This window comes from Oncorhynchus nerka, unplaced genomic scaffold (genome assembly GCF_034236695.1).
Source record: "Oncorhynchus nerka isolate Pitt River unplaced genomic scaffold, Oner_Uvic_2.0 unplaced_scaffold_772, whole genome shotgun sequence".
NCBI classification, from domain to species: Eukaryota; Metazoa; Chordata; class Actinopteri; order Salmoniformes; family Salmonidae; genus Oncorhynchus; species Oncorhynchus nerka.
This window is the reverse complement of record NW_027040450.1, coordinates 194,794-217,644: the sequence shown is the minus strand read 5'-3', so window position 1 is coordinate 217,644 and position 22,851 is coordinate 194,794. Positions and strand designations below refer to the sequence as shown.

The following is a 22,851-nucleotide window of genomic DNA, read 5'->3' as shown; positions in this document are numbered from 1 at the left end:
GAGACTACAACAAAACATGCTAACCTCTCACCATTACCAATTACAGAGGCTACAAAAAACATGAAAACTAGTCACCATTACCAATAAAAGACTACAACAGAGCATGCTAACCTCTCACCATTACCAATAACAGAGGCTACAACAAAAAACATGCTACCCTCTCACCATTACCAATAACAGAGACTACAACAAAACATGCTAACCTCTCATCATTACCAGTAACAGAGGCTACAACAAAACATGCTAACCTCTCACCATTACCAGTAACAGAGGCAACAACAAAACATGCCAACCTCTCACCATTATCAATAACAGAGGCTACAACAAAACATACTAACCTCTCACCATCAACCTCAAATAAAAGGTGACATTCTGTACTGTCTCCTAATATGAAACATTCTATCTCAAATCCAAAATGCTGGAGCAAAGCACCACATTTAAAACTGTGAGCTTCACTGTCCAAACACATATGGTGTGGACTATGTGTGTCTGGTAAACACATGTGGATCTGGTGAACAGTTATCACTTGTTGACCAACTACAGGAATACTGACCTCAGAGTCTCCAGTTTACAGTGGGGATTCCCCAGTCCAGCAGAGAGCAGCTTCACTCCTGAATCCTTCAGGTCATTGTTACTCAGGTCCAGCTCTCTCAGGTGTGAGGGGTTTGACTCCAGAGCTGAGACCAGAGAAGCACAGCCTTCCTCTGTGACTAGACAGCCTGACAGCCTGCAAAGAGTCAAATCATATTAAAATCACACTGATATTCTTTGGTGGTGAAAATAGTGGCAGTATATTTTTTCAACAATGTCAGATATATCAGTGTCCTGAAACCTTCCATATCTATTCGTAAAATAGTGTATCATCATAAAAAATGACAAATGATCAAAGTATTGCCTGCAGATAGAAACATGTATAGTACAAATATTACAGTAGATTGACCAGACCAGTTTAAAAAGCAGTATCAGTCAGAAGACAGACAGTGAGGTATCAGATTTAGATTGTATTGAGTATACAGTCCACACCATATCTATTTAGACAGTGAAGTATCAGATTTAGATTGTTGTTACGGATACAGTTATCCTGTGTGTGTGTATCCTGTGTGTGTGTATCCTGTGTGTGTGTTTCTTTTCTCTCCTTCTCTCCTCACAGGTGAAAACCATCACTCCCCAATCAGTCAACAATCAATCATCAATCAGAAGACACACCTCCTCCTATTTCCTACCCTATCACAGTTCCTTCCCATGGTTTAAAAACCCCATCATTTGTTTGCTCTGGAGCAATCTCTAGCGCAATCTCTCTGTAAATGCCATGTCTGTAGGTCGCTGTGTTTCACTCTCGCTTTGTGTCTTAACCTCTCTTTTGTTTGAGCACCTCCATAGCACTTTGTCATCACCTGTGAGTATTGTTTTTGGTTATGGTGTTTGTTTGTTTGCTGGTGGGAAAAGGGGGAAACCAAGACAAGTCGCCCATGGGCATACACTACCCGTAGGTGAACTTTGTTAAATACACTAGTTAGAACTGGGCGGACCACCAACTGTATTTTTGGTTAGTTAGCTGTTGTTAAAGTAGGCTAGTCTAGCTTAGGGGTGTTTTTGAATACTTATTGTTTCTTTTCTTGGGTCCAACTCAGCACCTTTTCCTGCTCCCCCCATTACCGTGCGTTTATAAATAAACCTAGAGTTTGACGGTAGATTTCTGTTGTCGTGGTTATTTCGTGCATACTTTTACTTTGTCACAATAATAATTTGCATGAGTTATGTTACGGGTCTCATTACCATCCCCCCCCCCCCCCCCCCCTAGACTGTCGGGCCAAAAGGGATTCGTAACAATTGTATTGAGTATACAGTCCACACCATATCTATTTTGACAGTGAAGCTAACATTTAAATATGTCTCTATTCTCCAACATTTTGGATTTCAGATCAAATGTTTCATATGACGTGACAGTTTATAATGTCACCTTTAATTTGAGGGTATTTTAAGACATAAGTGTTTCACTATTAAAAATGAAAACAATTTATGTTTCCAGTCTCCCCATTTGAAGAAGTCTTAAGTATTCTGAACCATTCACTCATAGTGTATTAAAATAGTCAACAATTTAGTTTTTTGTCGTAAACTCGTTGGTTGTTTTTGCAGTTTGTGTTGGTTGTGTTTTTGGTTGTGTTTTGCCCAATAATAAAATGGTGGATGATGAGTGGAGTAACTTTTCTGTCTAAGAGAGTAGATAACATGTTTCTAAACAATAATAAATTAATCCTGATGATGTCATGATTAAGAAAAACCATGAAAGAATCATGAATAATGAGTGAGAAAGTTACAGAGGCTACAACAAAACATGCTAACCTCTCACCATTACCAATAACAGACTACAACAAAACATGCTAACCTCTCACCATTACCAATACCAGAGGCTACAACAAAACATGCTAACCTCTCACCATTACCAATAACAGAGGCTCCAACAAAACATGATAACCTCTCACCATTACCAATAACAGACTACAACAAAACATGCTAACCTCTCACCATTACCAATACCAGAGGCTACAACAAAACATGCTAACCTCTCACCATTACCAATAACAGAGGCTCCAACAAAACATGATAACCTCTCACCATTACCAATAACAGAGGCTACAACAAAACATGCTAACCTCTCACCATTACCAATAACAGAGACTACAACAAAACATGCTAACCTCTCACCATTACCAATTACAGAGGCTACAAAAAACATGAAAACTAGTCACCATTACCAATAAAAGACTACAACAGAGCATGCTAACCTCTCACCATTACCAATAACAGAGGCTACAACAAAAAACATGCTACCCTCTCACCATTACCAATAACAGAGACTACAACAAAACATGCTAACCTCTCATCATTACCAGTAACAGAGGCTACAACAAAACATGCTAACCTCTCACCATTACCAGTAACAGAGGCAACAACAAAACATGCCAACCTCTCACCATTATCAATAACAGAGGCTACAACAAAACATACTAACCTGTAACCATTACCAATAACAGAGGCTACAACAAAACATGCTAACCTCTCACCATTACCAATAACAGAGGCTACAACAAAACATGCTAACCTCTCACCATTACCAGTAACAGAGACTACAACAAAACATGCTAACCTCTCACCATAACCAATAACAGAGGCTACAACAAAACATACTAACCTCTCACCATTACCAATAACAGAGGTTACAACAAAACATGCTAACCTCTCACCATTACCAATAAGAGGCTACAACAAAACATGCTAACCTCTCACCATTACCAATAACAGAGGCTACAACAAAACATGCTAATCTCTCACCATTACCAATAACAGAGGCTACAACAAAACATGCTAACCTCTCACCATTACCAGTAACAGATACTACAACAAAACATGCTAACCTCTCACCATAACCAATAACAGAGGCTACAACAAAACATACTAACCTCTCACCATTACCAATAACAGAGGTTACAACAAAACATGCTAACCTCTCACCATTACCAATAACAGAGACTACAACAAAACATGCTAACCTCTCACCATTACCAATAACAGAGGGGGTCTGATCTTTGTGCCTCAGTAACTTTCTCATTCATCATTATTCCCGATTCATTCCTGATTATTCATCATCATAGTAACATCCACATGAATGTAGAAGTGTTCAGAAACATCTTCTATTCTTACTGACAATACATGTGAAGTGACTCCAAAATGACAGGACATTATTCACCATTCAGTTTCTATAAGGAAAACATCTAAAACACAACCAAGACAAACTGCAAATTAATTCACCAAGTTAGTAGAATCACAAGCTTGATGTAATCACTGCAGGCATGGAATATGGGACCAAATACTAAACTTATGACAAAAATTATTTATCCAAAATAGTATGACTTTTTCAAATGGGAGAACTAGATACATAAAGTGTTTTCATTTATAAACTGTAAAAAATATATGTATGAAAATACCTTTAAATAAAAGGTGACATTCTGTACAGTCAATTAATATGAAACATTATATCTCAAATCCAAAATGCTGGAGCAAAGCACCACATTTAAAACTGTAATCTTCACTGTCCAAACACATATGGTGTGGACTATGTGTCTGGTAAACACATGTGGATCTGGTGAACAGTTATCACTTGTTGACCAACTACAGGAATACTGACCTCAGAGTCTCCAGTTTACAGTGGGGATTCCCCAGTCCAGCAGAGAGCAGCTTCACTCCTGAATCCTTCAGGTCATTGTTACTCAGATCCAGCTCTCTCAGGTGTGAGGGGTTTGAACTGAGAACTGAGGCCAACACTTCACAGGATGTGTCTGTGAGTTTACAGACAGTGAGTCTGCCAACACAGAAGAAATACAATGACAGACAGGATGTATTAAAATATTTCGCTTAGCTTTCTCTGCTTACACTGTAACCTGTGCACAAATAACGTGTTGGGTTTAGCCTCAGAGCTGAGACCAGAGAGGCACAGCCTAGAAATGACACATTTTCCAAGTATTGCTTGTAGATAGAAAGATGCATATTAACAAATATGTAAGTAGACTGACCAGACCAGTTTAAAAATCAGTATCAGTCAGAAGACAGACAGTGAGGTATCAGATTTAGATTGTATTGAGTATACAGTCCACACCATATCAATTTTGACAGTGAGGTATCAGATTTAGATTGTGTATTGAGTATACAGTCCACACCATATCTAATACCTCCAGTATTTATGCTGCAGTAGTTTATGTGTCGGGGGGCTAGGGTCAGTTTGTTATATCTGGAGTACTTCTCCTGTCCTATTCGGTGTCCTGTGTGAATCTAAGTGTGCGTTCTCTAATTCTCTCCTTATCTCTTTCTTTCTCTCTCTCGGAGGACCTGAGCCCTAGGACCATGCCCCAGGACTTCCTGACATGATGACTCCTTGCTGTCCCCAGTCCACCTGGCCATGCTGCTGCTCCAGTTTCAACTGACCTGAGCCCTAGGACCATGTCCCAGGACTACCTGACATGATGACTCTTTGCTGTCCCCAGTCCACCTGGCCATGCTGCTGCTCCAGTTTCAACTGTTCTGCCTTACTATTATTCGACCATGCTGGTCATTTATGAACATTTGAACATCTTGGCCATGTTCTGTTATAATCTCCACCCGGCACAGCCAGAAGAGGACTGGCCACCCCATTACATATGCTCTCTCTAATTCTCTCTTTCTTTCTCTCTCGGAGGACCTGAGCCCTAGGACCGTGCCCCAGGACTACCTGACATGATGACACCTTGCTGTCCCCAGTCCACCTGACTGTGCTGCTGCTCCAGTTTCAACTGTTCTGCCTTATTATTATACGACCATGCTGGTCATTTATGAACATTTGAACATCTTGGCCATGTTCTGTTATAATCTCCACCCGGCACAGCCAGAAGAGGACTGGCCACCCCACATAGCCTGGTTCCTCTCTAGGTTTCTTCCTAGGTTTTGGCCTTTCTAGGGAGTTTTTCCTAGCCACCGTGCTTCTACACCTGCATTGCTTGCTGTTTGGGGTTTTAGGCTGGGTTTCTGTACAGCACTTTGAGATATCAGCTGATGTACGAAGGGCTATATAAATACATTTGATTTGATTTGATAGACAGTGAGGTATCAGATTTAGATTGTATTGAGTATACAGTCTACACCATATCTATTTAGACAGTGAAGCTGACATTTTAAATGTGTCTCTATTCTCCAACATTTTGGATTTCAGATCAAATGTTTCATATGAGGTGACAGTATATAATGTCACCTTTTATTTGAGGGTATTTTAATACATATCTGTTTCACATTTTGAAATGAAAACACTTTATGTTTCCAGTCTCCCCATTAGAAGAAGACATAAGTAATCTGACCAATTTACTTATAGTATATTAAAGTAGTCAAAAGTTTAGTATTTTGTCGTAAACTTGTTGGTTGCATTTGCAGTTTGTTTTGGTTGTGTTTTTGGTTGTGTTTTGCCCAATAATAAAATGGTGGATGATGAGTGGAGTAACTTTTCTGTCTAAGAGAGTAGATAACATGTTTCTAAACAATAATGAATTAATCCTGATGATGTCATGATTAAGAAAAATCATGAATGAATCATGAATAATAATGAGTGAGAAAGTTACAGAGGCTACAACAAAACATGCTAACCTCTCACCATTACCAATAACAGAGGCTACAACAAAACATGCTAACCTCTCACCATTACCAATAACAGAGGCTACAACAAAACATACTAACCTCTCACCATTACCAATAACAGAGGCTACAACAAAACATGCTAACCTCTCACCATTACCAATAACAGACGCTACAACAAAACATGCTAACCTCTCACCATTACCAATAACAGAGGCTACAACAAAACATGCTAACCTCTCACCATTACCAATAACAGAGGCTACAACAAAACATGCTAACCTCTCACCATTACCAATAACAGAGACTACAACAAAACATGCTAACCTCTCACCATTACCAATAACAGAGGCTACAACAAAACATGCTAACCTCTCACCATTACCAATAACAGAGGCTACAACAAAACATGCTAACCTCAGTCCACACCATATCTATTTAGACAGTGAGGTATCAGATTTAGATTGTATTGAGTATACAGTCCACACCATATATATTTTGACAGTGAAGCTGACATTTTAAATGTGTCTCTATACTCCAACATTTTGGATTTCAGATCAAATGTTTCATATGAGGTGACAGTTTATAATGTCACCTTTTATTTGAGGATATTTTAATACATACAGTTGACGTCGGTAGTTTACATACACCTTAGCCAAATACTTTTAAACTCAATTTTTACAATTCCTGACATTTAATCCTAGTTAAAATTCCCTGTTTTAGGTCAGTTAGGATCACCACTTTATTTTAAGAATGTGAAATGTCAGAATAATAGTAGAGAGAATTATTTTTTTAAGCTTTTATTTCTTTCATCACATTCCCAGTGGGTCAGAAGTTTACATACACTCAATTAGTATTTGGTAGCATTGCCTTTACACTGTTTAACTTGGGTCAAATGTTTCAGGTAGCCTTCCACAAGCTTCCCACAATAAGTTGGGTGAATTTTGGCCCATTCCTCCTGACAGAGCTGGTGTAACTGAGTCAAGTTTGTAGGTCTCCTTGCTCACACATGCTTTTTCAGTTCTGCCCTCAAATTTTCTGTAGGATTGAGGTCAGGGCTTTGTGATGGCCACTCCAATACCTTGACTTTGTTGTCCTTAAGCCATTTTACTACAACTTTGGACGTATGCTTGGGGTCATTGTCCAAAACCAAATACTAAATGTATGACTACTTTAATACACTATAAGTGAATATAACCGAATAATTACGACTTTTCAAATGGGAGAAGTACATACATAAAGTGCTTTCATATCTGATAATACTGACCTCAGAGTCTCCAGTTTACAGTGGGGATTCCCCAGTCCAGCAGAGAGCAGCTCCACTCCTGAATCTTTCAGGTCATTGTTACTCAGGTCCAGCTCTCTCAGGTGTGAGGGGTTTGACTCCAGAGCTGAGACCAGAGAAGCACAGCCTTCCTCTGTGACTCCACAGCCTGACAGCCTGACAAAGAGATCATCATGACTTCACAAACACACTGTTAATTTAACACCAGTAGTGTAGAAGGACAATGGCAGATGCATCTGGTTTATTCTCTCAAACAACATATAGATTCATCTTCCGTTTCCTAGAATTGTATGGTCATATTGTTATACTAATGTGAAAATCAATGAATTTATTCAATATGTTTTACAATATAATATTATACACATATTATAATACATATTTTTCTCTAACTGAATATTTCTTCCTGATGATTAGTTCTGATATGTCATTTTATTTACTCACAGAGCAGCTCTGGAGGCTTTGACCACTGGCAGCAGCCTCAGAAGACCTTCCTCTGATCTGGAGTATTTCTTCAGGTCAAACACATCCAGCTCCTTTTCTGAAGTCAGCAACACAAAGACCAGAGCTGACCACTGTGCACGTGACAGGTTGGGTTTTGAGAGACTTCCTGAGCTCAGGTATCTTTGGATCTCCTCCACTAGAGAATGGTCATTCAGTTCATTCAGACAGTGGAACAGATTGATGCTCCTCTCTGGAGAGAGATTCTTCCTGATCTTCTCCTTGATGTACTCGACTGTTTCTTCATGGCTCTGTGAGCTGCTTCTGGTCTTTGTCAGTAGACCTCGTAAGTGCTTCTGATTGGACTCCAGTGAGAGGCCCAGAAGGAAGCGGAGGAAAAGGTCCAGGTTTCCCGTCTCACTTTGTAAGGCTTTATCCACAGCACTCTTGTAGAAAGTAACTTTACGCCTTTGTTTGATCCTCACAGAAAAGTTCCTGGACGTTGATTGCAGTTTGTCCATGAGATTCTGATTGTTGTTGATGAATGAGAGGAACACATATACAGCAGCCAGAAACTCCTGAATGCTCAGATGAACGAAGCAGTACACCTTGTCCTGGTACAGCCCACGTTCCTCTTTAAAGAGCTGTGTGCACAATCCTGAGTACACTGAGGCTTCATTGACATCAATGCCAGCTTCTATCATGTCTTCTTCATAGAAAATCAGATTGCCATTCACAAGCTGTTGAAAAGCCAGTTTTCCCAGTGACAGAATGCTCTCTTTATTCCAGTGTGAACCTGTCTCTTCTTTCTCAAAATACTTTTCATTCTTCTGTTTGGTATGAAACACCACAAGGTGTGTGTACATCTCAGTCAGAGTCTTGGGCATCTCTTCTCTCTTATGTTTCAGCATGTGTTCAAGGACTGTTGCAGAAATCCAACAGAAGACTGGAATGTGGCACATGATGTGGAGGCTCCTTGATGTCTTTATGTGTGAGATGATTCTGCTGGCCAAGTCCTCATCACTGAATCTCTTCCTGAAGTACTCCTCCTTCTGCAGGTCATTGAACCCTCGTACCTCTGTCACCTGGTCAACACACCCTGAAGGGATCTTATTGGCTGCTGCAGGTCGGGTAGTTATCCAGAGGAGAGCAGAGGGAAGCAGATTTCCCTTGATGAGATTTGTCAGCAGAACATCCACTGAGGTTGACTCTGTGACGTCCCAACAGATCTTGTTCTTCTGGAAGTCTAGGGGCAGTCGGCACTCATCCAGACCATCAAAGATGAACAGAACTTTGTACTTGTTGTAGATGGAGATTCCTGATTGTTTGGTTTCCATTGAGAAGTGATTAAGAAGTTCAATGAAAGTGTGTTTGTCCTCTTTCATCAAATTCAGCTCCCGAAAAGGGAATGAAAATACAAATTGGACATCCTGATTTGCTTTTCCTTCAGCCCAGTCCAGAATGAACTTCTGCACAGAGACTGTTTTTCCAATGCCAGCGACTCCCTTTGTCAGCACAGTTCTGATAAGTTTGTCTTGTCCAGTTAAGGGTTTGAAGATGTCATTACATTTGATTGCAGTCTCTGGTCTTGCTTGTTTCCTGGTTGTTGTCTCAATCTGTCTCAGCTCATGTTCATTATTGACCTCTCCTGTTCCACCCTCTGTGATGTAGAGCTCTGTGTAGATCTTATTGAGAAGTGTTGGGTTTCCTTGTTTAGCGATCCCCTCAAATACACATTGAAACTTCTTCTTTAGATTAGATTTGAGTTCACGTTGGCAAATCACAGCAAGCTCATCTGAATATAGAAATAACACAGAGGATATTAATATTACGTCTGTTTTAATACCTACAGTATTGTAGGACTGTTATAAAGTTGTACATTATAGTCATTTATTCTCTTAACTGACTATAAATATAAATGTTTTCATAATGCATTACAGACTGGTGTGACTGATTATATTATTATTGGTATTATTGATGGTATTATTAATGTTCTCTCTCTAAATGAATCACCACAACACATCCCTGCTGCTACTTGATGAGGTCACTAGGTGTTGTGTTCAGGCTGCTACAATATCATTGAGTTACACAGCTACTTTAGCTGTACTTTAGCTACAGCTTTTAAATGTTATAAAACATCATTCAACATGAGGCAGACAGATCTTACATTTCTCCAGTGTGTCAGCAAGCTCCTTCTGGTTCATTTTCCTCAGGATGTGCAGTGTGATCTTCAGAGCCCCCTCTCTGGCAATGCTCTCCTGCTGCTCATCTTCAGCATCCACCACTTCCTTATCCTGCTTCTGACTCTCAAAGCCTTCTGGGAGTTCTGGACTAAGAATCCTCTTGAACATCTTCAGCTCGTTCTTCACAAATGTCATAATATTCTGTTCAAGCAACTGAAATAAATAAAGTAAATAAGTTAAGCAAGAGAATAAATGCTTTCTCATCAACACATTAATGAATGTTTGACAGATCAACTTGAGGTACTTGAGGTAAACAAAAACAAATGTACATAACAGGACCACATACACTGAATATGGAGGCCAGGTCTGTTTGATGACTCTGGGAAGACTGACCACTGAGAATCTCTGACTCTGATCTCTCCTGTTGGTTTCTGTGGACAAAACATGAGATTACATCTCCTCATCCAGGGAGTACACGTAAACACACACACACACACGCACACACACACACACACACACAGGGAGGGAATGTTAGTTGACCATGACCCATGAGTTCTTCTTACCTTTGTTCAGTATAAAAGTCTCCCTCTCTAAAGGTTAGAGGTTGATCCATAGACTGGTCACTCTTCATGGACACACAGCTGGGAACAGGGGAGGCTGGTCTCTCCTGCTTGATTGGGCTTCAACACAACAGAGACAAACATTACATCTCTCATCTACTCTGAGCTCAGATGGGGAAACATGAGAAGAGTTTCACAAATAGAACTGACTTCCAGACGCTCGTTGGCGTGCGCGAGCAGTGTGTCATTTTTAATAACGAAATTAATTTGCGACGCGAGCGTTGTAGTCAGTCTGTCAGCCCCGCTAAAAGGCTGGTGTCATTACTCTGCCTTCTCCGGGGGATGTTGAGGTAAATTTACTGTAGTGACCTGACTAGATCATAAATGAACAATTGTCCAGACAGAGGCTTCAGTTTGCGAATTGACGGTTTATTAAACCAACTTTACACAGGCTACTGTTTGGGCCGTAGCACACGCCAAATAGATGACAGATAACCCACAAGCCAATCGTGACCTTCTCTTGTGAAGCCCAGACGTAAGAGGGAGAACAAAGGCTGAACCTGGTCTTAACTTCCAATGCTCCACCCCCCTGCCCAACCCCCCTCCACGCCACTTCGCCAACCACCAGGATGCCCGGCATCAGAACATTCCAGGCATTCCCGTGATTGGCAGATAGCAGGTTGATTGACATGTCGGACCCCGCGAACACCGGGTACTGGTCAGTACAACACAACCACCTCCTAGCCTAGCACATAACACACAGCTGTCTGTGCGGGTCGCTACACAGCCCCCCCACCACAAAGTCCCTCGTCCTCGAGGGAACAAACAAAGTCTCTGAAGCGACCCGGAGGTCTCCTTTGCCTGCGTGGCCGTGATGGTCGCAGAGTGCCCCTCTGGGAACCAGGGGATGAAGGCAGGGATATGGGGGACAAGGAAGCGGGAACGGGTAATACAGTCCGTGGTTCTGGGGAACCACGCGGTGACACAGGGGGGGAGACAGGGGGAGTGAGCTGTCTGGAGCCTTGTCTGCGGCACCTGAGGGTGGGTGCCTGGAGAATGTCATTGCCAGAGAGGGGAATTGTGGGGGTTCCTGGGGTTTGGGGAGAAGAGGCCCCTCTGTATGGGGCTAACCTGTCCCGGTGCAGTGCCACCTTTCTCCCCCTGGGAGGAAGCTGCACCCGGTACACAACCTCCCCTACCCTCTCCAGGACACTGCAGGGTCCCACCCAGTGACTGTCCAACTTGGGGCATCTGCCTTTTTTCTTAGGGGGCTGTAGACCCAGACCAGCTCCCCAGCCACAAAGTGCCTTCCCCGGGTGTGCACGTCATAGTTCCTTTTCTGCCTCACACTTGCATTCACCAGCTGCTCTCTGGCGAAGGTGTGGGCTGTCTCCAGGCGGTCCTGGAGTCTCCGGGCATACTCCGGCCCCGGAGGAACATGAGGGCTATCCAGGGGCCGACCAACGCCATCTCCGCAGGGTGCGGATCTCTCCCCCAGCATGAGGAGGGCAGGCGTGCAGGAGGTGGAGTCTTGGACAGCGGAGCGGCATGCCATGAGGACCATAGGCAGGTGCTTGTCCCAGTCACGCTGGTGTTTGGAAGAGACGATGGCCAGCTGCTGTCCAAGCGTTTTGTTGAAGCGCTCCACAAGGCCATCACTTTGAGGATGGAGAGGAGTAGTGCGGGTCTTGTGCATACCCAGCCTCTCACACATGGTGGCGAACACACGGGACTCAAAGTTTCTGCCTTGGTCGCTGTGGATGGACTCTGCAGCTCCAAACCTGCTGAACATCCCCGCTGTCAGGGCGTCGACGATGGTCTCTGCCTCCTGGTCAGGCAGAGCATAGGCCTCGGGCCATTTTGTGAAATAGTCCATGGCCGTGAGCACCCAGCGGTTTCCACTGTCTGTGGTGGAGAACGGCCCAACTACATCCACTCCCACCCTCTCCATGGGAGCCCCCACTGGGAACTGTTGGAGCTGAGCATGAGAGCGGCCTGGGGGGCCCTTTCTCGCTGTGCAGTTGTCACAGCGGCGACAAAAGTCCTCCACATCCCTCTTGTGCTGCCCCCAGTAGAAGCCCTGACGGAGACGGCGCAGTGTTTTTGTGACCCCAAAGTGTCCAGTCCCCACCCCCCCCATGAGTACTCTGGAGCACAGCCTCCCGCAATGCTTTTGGGACCACCACCTGCCACCTCTCCTCTCCCGTAGCTGACTCCTTCCATGCCCGCTGTAGCACGCCATCAGCCAGCCGCAGTCTCTCAAACTTCGACCACAACCCTTTGGTCGCGAGTGAGAGCGCTGTCACCTCTTCCCATGGTGGCCTCACCTGCGCCTCTACCCACTGTAGCACTGGCTGTAGGTCTGTGTCCCGTCCCTGCTGCTGCCGCCATTCAGCCACGTCGACAGTCTGCAGCTCACAGCAGACAGGCCCGCTCGCCCGACACACTGTGGCACAGACACCCTCCTCTGCCCGCAGCTCTCTCTCCCGTCCCTCTCTCCGTTCACAGTGGCGGCAGCCGTCTGCAGTACAGGGCCGATGGGACATGGCGTCGGCGTTGGAGTGGCGTGCCCCTGCCCTGTGCACCACCGTGAAGTCATACGGCTGAAGCTCCTCCAACCAGCGTGCCACCTGCCCCTCTGGCTCTCTGAAAGACATGAGCCACTGGAGAGCAGAGTGGTCAGTCCTTACAGTAAAGGGCAGACCACCCAGGTAGTACTTGAAGTGTTTGACGGAAGCCACAACAGCCAAGAGCTCCCGCCGGGTGACACAGTAGCGGCGCTCATGTTTGTCAAATGTTTTGCTGAAGTACACCACCACTCTCCCCCTCTGGCCCCACCTGGGCCAGCACCCCACCCATGCCCACATTGCTCGCGTCTGTGTCCAGGATAAAGGGCAAGGTGAGGTCAGGGGGCGAGCACGGGGCCTCGATCAGTGCACGTTTGAGGGTGTTGAACGCCTCCTCACACTCCACTGTCCAAGTGAAAGCCTTGTCCTTCGGCAGCAGGCGGTTCAGTGGAGCAGCAACGCTTGAGAAGCCCCGTACAAACCTCCTGTAGTACGAGGCCAGGCCCAGGAAGCTCTTCAGCTGACGCTGGTCGGTGGGGGTGGGCCAGTCTCTGACAGCCCCTACCTTGTCCTCCATGGTGCTGATCCCCTCCTTCCCCACTCGGTGGCCCAAGAAGGACACCTCTCTCCTCATGAAGTGGCACTTCTCGGGGTGGAGCTTCAGACCTGCGGCAGCCACCCTCTCCAGCACACGCCGTGGCGCCCCAGGGCTGACTGGAAGGAGCTGCCATGGGCCAGGATGTCATCGAGGTATACCAGACACTGCTGTCGGGGATGCCATCCAGCACCCTGTCCATCAAACGCTCAAAAGTAGCTGGAGCGTTGCACAGGCCAAAGCACAGGACCTTGAACTGCCAGTGTCCTCTGTTAGTGGAGAACGCAGTTTTGGCTCTGGCCTCTGGGGAGAGGGGCACCTGCCAGTAGCCGCTGCGGAGGTCTAGTGAGGAGAACCAGGAGGACCCCTAACCAGGTCCAGCGACTCATCGATACGTGGTATGGGGTATGAGTCCTTCCTGGTTACCTCATTCAGCCGCCTGTAGTCCGCACAGAACCTCAGCTTGCCCCCCTTCTTCGGAACCATGACGACTGGCGCCGCCCAGGGGCTGTCTGAGGGCTCAATGAAGTCTGCCCGCTGCATCTCCAACACAGCCTTGTCTGCCGCCTCCTGGCGTGCCAGCGGGATACGGCGGGGACGCATCTTGATGGGTCGAGCATCACCTGTGTCGATCTCATGCTGCACCAGATGGGTCTGACCCACCTCTTCCTCACTCAACGCAAAGCTGTCTCTGAATTCAAACAGCAACTGCCACAACCGTTCCTGCTGCTCGGGGTCAAGACCAACACAGTTCCTCCCCCATATCTCCCTCACTGCAGACAGTGTCCTCTCCTCTCCCATCTGGGGTAGCTGGGCTGGGGGGTGCGGCCCGGGCTCACAGAGGGCTGTGTCATGGAGGTAGCTGGGGAATGTAACACACCGCCGTAGGTGACAGGGGGACTGGGGAAAAGTCACACACAGCTGTGGGGAGGGGGCGCAGCCATGAGTCTCTGCTGCTTTAACTGTTGGAGTAAAGGGTTTGTTGGGTTGAGTGAATGTGACATTAGGGGGGCCATGGTGACTTCCGTCCCTCCCTGGAAGCTCAGTGTGCCCTATTTAGGTCTAACTGGCAGCCTGTGCTCCTAAGAAAGTCCAACCCCAGGATACAAGGGTCCTGCACAGCCGCCACCCACACAGGATGACGCACAGTCCTGCCCCTACTGTCAGAGTCATTATTCCCTTCCCTTTCATGGGTGCCAGCTCACCTGTGACTGTGCGGAGCTGCACAGTTGTAGGCTCACACTGAGTCCAACCTGGCACAATATCTGGCCTCACCAGGGTTACTGTGGACCCAGTGTCCACCAGGGCGGAGCAGGGCACCCCTCCACAGTGACAGGGACATGACAAAAGTCCCCAACACAGGTCCGGCCCACCACAACAACAGGCTCCATCCGCTTGCCCTCGTCTGCTTCTGGGGAAGTGGAGCCTTGCTTCCCGTCTGTGCCGGTGGGCTCCTCCTGAAGATGATGGTGGTTGGGATAGAAAGCCAGGGGTCCGCACTACCCGGTCTATGCGGACCCCGAGCCGTTTCCTGAGCTCTGGGGGACATGGGGCAATCTCGGCGCAGATGGCCTGGCTGGCCACAACCCCAGCAGACCCTGGGACCAGGGCTTGTGTTTCGTGCCGCCTGTAGCGACACAGCCCGAATGAGTTCTGTCATTTCGGCCACCCAAGCAGGCTTTTCCGGCTCCAGGCTGCTCCGCCCCCCAGCTCGCACAGAGGGTGTGTCTCCCTGCACCCCCACCAAAGCCCCAGCTGAAGCCCCAGCCCACACCAGCTCCCTCTCCAAAGCCATCTCCAAGGCTGTCTGCAATGACTCAGGATGAGCCAGCTGGGTCTGTATGCGCAGCTCCGTAGGGGAGAGCGCCTGTATGAACTGGTCCCGTGCTAGCTCGCTCTGCACGGAGGGGGGCATGTGAGCATATGCCCGCCGAGAGAGGCTCTCAATGTCATTAGCTAGCACCCGTAGAGGCTCTCCAGGCTGCCTGCGTCTATTACTCAGTTCGGAGCGCAGTAGCCCGGGCTGTACACACGGTCCATAGCGCCTCCTCAGTGCTCCCACTAGAGCACCATAATCATGCCTGTCCTCGGGGCTAATCGATATCAAACAGGCCAGAGCTTCATCCGTGAGGCATAAAGCCAACTGCAGTGCCCTTTCTTCATCCGACCACCCCCTAAAATGAGCTAACAGTTCAAACTGAGCATGAAAAGCTTCCCAATCCGCCTTACCGGAATACTTCAGGGTCTTAACAGATACGGACGCAGCCGGGAACTGGGCGCCGCCATGTTTGTTTACATCCTGAGCCCCAGATTCCTCGTCACGCCGCGTCGACGCCGCCACTTCGGTCCGCCCACCAGAATCCGCGCGAAATACACTCGACGAAGCACTCATGCCCGCTTCAGCCGCCATCACTCTAACGTCCTCCCTCAAGCGGCCTCTACGCTCCGACGCCCTGGCGATCTCCTCAGACAGAACCCCCAACGTCCATTCACACGCACCTCCTTGGCCATAATCGTCCCCTACCTCCACCTTCACTTTCGGATTCCTCGAAGCATTTTCAATCCCGTTCTCACCTACGGTAGCTAGCCACATAAGTCAGCTAGCTAGCTGGCTAACTTGTATCAACGTTTTTACTTCTGACACCAATGTAGTGACCTGACTAGATCATAAATGAACAATTGTCCAGACAGAGGCTTGAGTTTGCGAATTGACGGTTTATTAAACCAACTTTACACAGGCTACTGTTTGGGCCGTAGCACACGCCAAATAGATGACAGATAACCCACAAGCCAATCGTGACCTTCTCTTGTGAAGCCCAGACGTAAGAGAGAGAGAACAAAGGCTGAACCTGGTCTTAACTTCCAATGCTCCACCCCCCTGCCCAACCCCCCTCCACGCCACTCCGCCAACCACCAGGATGCCCGGCATCAGAACATTCCAGGCATTCCCGTGATTGGCAGATAGCAGGTTGATTGACATGTCGGACCCCGCGAACACCGGGTACTGGTCAGTACAACACAACCACCTCCTAGCCTAGCACATAACACACAGCTGTCTGTGCGGGTCGCTACATTACTAACCGGGAGGGTTGAATGATGTAATTTATTAGAGGGCTGGAAGACGCACTCTCGAGGTTGTTTACTCACAATATCAGATATTAAGATAATTTTTTATAATGAATGTATACTGAGGTTGAAGTTCTGACTAGTGATTATTTACCCGGTGTTCAATACCTGCTATTGAGGCGCCCTGAAAATAATATTCAAAAGTTCGGTCCTTGGACACAGAGGGTTTAAACACTAAAGTTACCGTCCATCTAGTGAAGAGAGGAGAACCGGACAGAGGTAGCCAGCATCTGTCAACGAGAGGGAGAAGCCTCACCGGGATTTAACAGGTGGAAGAAACAACCGGGGAGCTCCATCGGTCCACAAGAAATGCAGACAGCCGGTGATGATGTAGTGGTAGTTATGATAACTAGGATGCTGCTGGTAGAGTAGCTAGCTAGCTTACCGAGCTGTACCGACTAGCTAGGATAACTAGGATGCTGCTGGTAGAGTAGCTAGCTAGCTTACCGAGCTGTACCGACTAGCTAGGATAACTAGGATGCTGCTGGTAGAGTAGCTAGCTAGCTTACCGAGCTGTACCGACTAGCTAGGATAACTAGGATGCTGCTGGTAGAGTAGCTAGCTAACTTACCGAGCTGTACCGACTAGCTAGGATAACTAGGATGCTGCTGGTAGAGTAGCTAGCTAGCTTACCGAGCTGTACCGAGTAGCTAGGATAACTAGGATGCTGCTGGTAGAGTAGCTAGCTAGCTTACCGAGCTGTACCGACTAGCTAGGATAACTAGGATGCTGCTGGTTAGTTAGCAGGTCGTTCTGTCCCTCGTCTCGATGATGAATCCGGTGAAACACAAATTGAAACAAGGATAGAGAGTGAAAAGGATCTGGCTACACTCATACTGTCCCTCACCGTAAAGAAAAAAGCTAATTGAACAGTAAACTTCGGTGTCTCAACACTGTAACAAACACCGTCGTTATTCCCCAAGATCACCTCAGTCCACTCTGCGTAATCGGACAATATCCTCATACGCCACACCGAACGTGGACGCGGACAGTTCTGTAGGGGACGCGGGATCGGTTCTGTACGGGGACGCGGACGTTCTGTACGGGGACGCGGACGGTTCTGGGGGACGCGGACAGTTCCAGAACGCGACATGAGCAGTGCAACACAATCAACTGAACCCAGTCTTTACAGTGGGTTACATTAGTAATATGAATTATTTATTATTATGTTAAACAAACATTCTATGTTTTTTTTATAACAATATTTTGAGATCTGGGTCCATATCCACAAAGTGTCTCAGAGGAGAAAATTGGTCGTATAAGTGCTGAGAATAAAGACATTTTACACTTATGGGTCTAAATTAAAGCTATTTATGAAGTCTCTAGTCCCACCTAGTTGGCAGAAATTTATGACACCTCGTGAGCTGTCCTAAGTAGTTATGAGTTAACAGCAGGTGTCCTAAGTAGTTAAGAGTTAACAGCAGGTGTCCTAAGTAGTTAAGAGTTAACAGCAGGTGTCCTAAGTAGTTAAGAGTTAACAGCAGGTGTCCTAAGTAGTTAAGAGTTAACAGCAGGTGTCCTAAGTAGTTAAGAGTTAACAGCAGGTGTCCTAAGTAGTTAAGAGTTAACAGCAGGTGTCCTAAGTAGTTAAGAGTTAACAGCAGGTGTCCTAAGTAGTTAAGAGTTAACAGCAGGTGTCCTAAGTAGTTAAGAGTTAACAGCAGGTGTCTTGATAATACTATAGAATAATGCAGTGAGTCAGTGGTTTCTGCACAACATGTAATTGTTTTGGAGCAGATAAAAATAATGTTTTGATATTTGATATGATCAATCCATTAATAATATATGTCTTGTGCTTTTGGCAATGATTTATGTGTAATAATTATGAATAACAAGTGATACCATGTATCAGGCTTATTCCCCAAGATTAACTCAGGTTTTCACCCAGTGGCTAAGGAGTTGGACCTGTGGCCTAAAGGTGGCTGGTTTGAATCCATGTGTAAAATGTGCTATTTGCTAACTGCTGGGCTGCATGATGTCATTTATTGACGGGCTGGAAGTCCCACTCTGTCTTTTCTATTCCAAGGTTGTTTATAAACAATATCAGATATTAGGGTGATTTTTATAATGAATGTATACTAAGGTTGAGGTTTTGACTAGTGATTATTTACCTGGGATTCAATACCTGCTATAGTCACTTGTTTTTCTCTCCCAAAAGCAACACAGCCCTAATAGGAGATATACAGCTAACTAAAGTCATGAGACCATTTTAGAAAAGCATGGGACATATAGTCTGTGGTTGCATGCTATTTTATGTCAATCATATTGCTGCTTGTAGACTATAACTGATGCCTCATGGTCCATCATATTGCTGCTTGTAGCCTATAACTGATGCTTCATGGTCCATCATATTGCTGCTTGTAGACTATAACTGATGCTTCATGGTCCATCATATTGCTGCTTGTAGCCTATAACTGATGCTTCATGGTCCATCATATTGCTGCTTGTAGACTATAACTGATGCTTCATGGTCCATCATATTGCTGCTTGTAGCCTATAACTGATGCTTCATGGTCCATCATATTGCTGCTTGTAGACTATAACTGATGCTTCATGGTCCATCATATTGCTGCTTGTAGCCTATAACTGATGCTTCATGGTCCATCATATTGCTGCTCGTAGCCTATAACTGATGCTTCATGGTCCATCATATTGCTGCTTGTAGCCTATAACTGATGCTTCATGGTCCATCATATTGCTGCTTGTAGTCTATAACTGATGCTTCATGGTCTATTGCTGCTTGTAGCCTATAACTGATGCTTCATGGTCCATCATATTGCTGCTTGTAGCCTATAACTGATGCTTCATGGTCCATCATATTGCTGCTTGTAGCCTATAACTGATGCTTCATGGTCCATCATATTGCTGCTCGTAGCCTATAACTGATGCTTCGTGGTCCATCATATTGCTGCTTGTAGACTATAACTGATGCTTCATGGTCCATCATATTGCTGCTTGTAGACTATAACTGATGCTTCATGGTCCATCATATTGCTGCTTGTAGCCTATAACTGATGCTTCATGGTCCATCATATTGCTGCTCGTAGCCTATAACTGATGCTTCATGGTCCATCATATTGCTGCTTGTAGTCTATAACTGATGCTTCATGGTCTATTGCTGCTTGTAGCCTATAACTGATGCTTCATGGTCCATCATATTGCTGCTTGTAGCCTATAACTGATGCTTCATGGTCCATCATATTATATTGCTGCTTGTAGTCTATAACTGATGCTTCATGGTCTATTGCTGCTTGTAGCCTATAACTGATGCTTCATGGTCCATCATATTGCTGCTTGTAGTCTATAACTGATGCTTCATGGTCTATTGCTGCTTGTAGACTATAACTGATGCTTCATGGTCCATCATATTGCTGCTTGTAGCCTATAACTGATGCTTCGTGTTCATATGCTTCCACCTATTGGACATTTTGCAATTAAAAGTTATTAATTCACATACAGACGTTGGTGGGGCAGCTGAGAAATAAAGTGTATTTTTCTGGTTAATTCCTTAGATCTCTAACCTGCCCCATCTTTCCCAAGCCAATTACTGGACTTTCACATAGAAGTTACTTGGTCACCTTTCCCCACAGTTCAAACCACATTTGAAAAATAAAACAGATGTGGCTTGTTGATCAAGTGTTCTGCTTTGAAATAATAAATATAATAAAATAACAAAACAAAAACAGCAAGATGCTGAGACAGGTTTTGATTAACAAAGCAATCACAATGCTATTTAGTACTATAATGGTATTTACTAACATAATATTATTACTAAAACAGTTTCTAAAATAATTTGGGTTAATGTTAATGCTAAAATAGGTCATACGTAGGGTTAGATGCTGATGTAAAAAGGGCTTTATAAATACATTTGATTTGATTGTTAAATTCAGGGTTTTTAAGGTAAAAAACAGTATGGGTTTATAGGTCTCTTGCTCATCCCTGTGGCCTTCTGTGGGAACTACAGAACTCATTCAGGACAACTGCTAGGCTCATAATCTGAAGTAGCAACTGCGTCAGATCTACCAATCAATGAGCTACACCTGTCCATTTGTTTTCTAACTCAGTGAAACTGCGCAGCTTTCACTCAATCCGATGTCTACGAACGAACATTTCGATGCATATCAAATTACCCAGCAGCCATTTAGAAACAACAAGTAGTCAAAAAAAAGTGTTATGTCTTCTGGCTGTTTAAATCGGCCACGTCTTGAAAAAGAGGACAGGGACATACGTTTTAGTTAGGTGGTATACTTTTTTCTGAAAACAAATATGGTAAACCATGACCAGCAAAGGTTTAAGGTTTAGCACTGTGGGTCACCACAACGTGTATCCATGCGAACAGTGATCACGTTCACCAAGTAGCTGTAACCCTGTTAATAATAAGTAACCTGACGTCAGAGTTCAAGCTTATTGCCGGCAGGTGTCATTGATACAATAGTGAAGCTGCCATTGTGACGCAGAACAATGAGCTGGGAATAGAACGTTCAGAAGGTGAGTTGATTCCACGGAGCTCAATAGAACTAATAGGAGCTGGCAGGAAGAAGAATGACCTAAATTACTATATAACATAACGTAATATTATGAAACTGGGCTCCATGGCAGATGCAATTAACTAGTTATCAGAAAAAAACGGTGTTGTAAATGTCATGTTTCCAGCCTACTTGAGGCGCACTGAAAATAATATTCAAAAGTTTGGTCCTTGGACAGAGAGGGTTAAACACTAAAGTTACCGTCCATCTAGTGAAGACAGGAGGGTTAAACACTAAAGTTTACCGTCCATCTAGTGAAGAGAGGAGGGGTTAAACACTAAAGTTACCGTCCATCTAGTGAGGAGAGGAGGGGTTAAACACTAAAGTTACCGTCCATCTAGCGAAGAGAGGAGGGGTTAAACACTAAAGCTACCTTCCATCTAGTGAAGAGAGGAGGGGTTAAACACTAAAGTTACCGTCCATCTAGTGAAGAGAGGAGGGGTTAAACACTAAAGTTACCGTCCATCTAGTGAAGAGAGGAGGGGTTAATCACTAAAGTTACCGTCCATCTAGTGAAGGGAGGAGGGGTTAAACACTAAAGTTACCGTCCATCTAGTGAAGAGAGGAGGGGTTAAACACTAAAGTTACCGTCCATCTAGTGAAGAGAGGAGGGTTAAACACTAAAGTTACCGTCCATCTAGTGAAGAGAGGAGGGGTTAAACACTAAAGTTACTGTCCATCTAGTGAAGAGAGGAGGGGTTAAACACTAAAGTTACTGTCCATCTAGTGAAGAGAGGAGGGGTTAAACACTAAAGTTACTGTCCATCTAGTGAAGAGAGGAGGGTTAAACACTAAAGTTACCGTCCATCTAGTGAAGAGAGGAGGGGTTAAACACTAAAGTTACCGTCCATCTAGTGAAGAGAGGAGGGGTTAAACACTAAAGTTACCGTCCATCTAGTGAAGAGAGGAGGGTTAAACACTAAAGTTACCGTCCATCTAGTGAAGAGAGGAGGGGTTAAACACTAAAGTTACCGTCCATCTAGTGAAGAGAGGAGGGTTAAACACTAAAGTTACCGTCCATCTAGTGAAGAGAGGAGGGGTTAAACACTAAAGTTACCGTCCATCTAGTGAAGAGAGGAGGGGTTAAACACTAAAGTTACCGTCCATCTAGTGAAGAGAGGAGGGGTTAAACACTAAAGTTACCGTCCATCTAGTGAAGAGAGGGGGGGGTTAAACACTAAAGTTACCGTCCATCTAGTGAAGAGAGGAGGGGTTAAACACTAAAGTTACCGTCCATCTAGTGAAGAGAGGAGGGGTTAAACACTAAAGTTACTGTCCATCTAGTGAAGAGAGGAGGGGTTAAACACTAAAGTTACCGTCCATCTAGTGAAGAGAGGAGGGGTTAAACACTAAAGTTACCGTCCATCTAATGAAGAGAGGAGGTTAAACACTAAAGTTACTGTCCATCTAGTGAAGAG

The 22,851-nt window shown here is 45.1% G+C and overlaps 1 protein-coding gene across 1 annotated transcript in view; it reads right to left on the bottom strand.

The window, feature by feature from the left end:
• The window catches only part of LOC135571097 (NACHT, LRR and PYD domains-containing protein 12-like), a 34,039-nt gene extending 23,277 nt beyond the window's left edge, over positions 1-10,762 (bottom strand). The window contains exons 1-7 of the mRNA XM_065016905.1: positions 10,623-10,762; positions 10,406-10,490; positions 10,044-10,272; positions 7,880-9,671; positions 7,421-7,594; positions 4,187-4,360; positions 554-727 (exon numbers count right to left, since the gene is read on the bottom strand). Of these exons, the coding sequence (XP_064872977.1) occupies positions 554-727; positions 4,187-4,360; positions 7,421-7,594; positions 7,880-9,671; positions 10,044-10,272; positions 10,406-10,490; positions 10,623-10,690 (2,696 nt within the window). The 5' untranslated portion in view covers positions 10,691-10,762. The remainder of the gene's footprint in view (positions 1-553; positions 728-4,186; positions 4,361-7,420; positions 7,595-7,879; positions 9,672-10,043; positions 10,273-10,405; positions 10,491-10,622) is intronic.
• Positions 10,763-22,851: the final 12,089 nt, after the last annotated feature.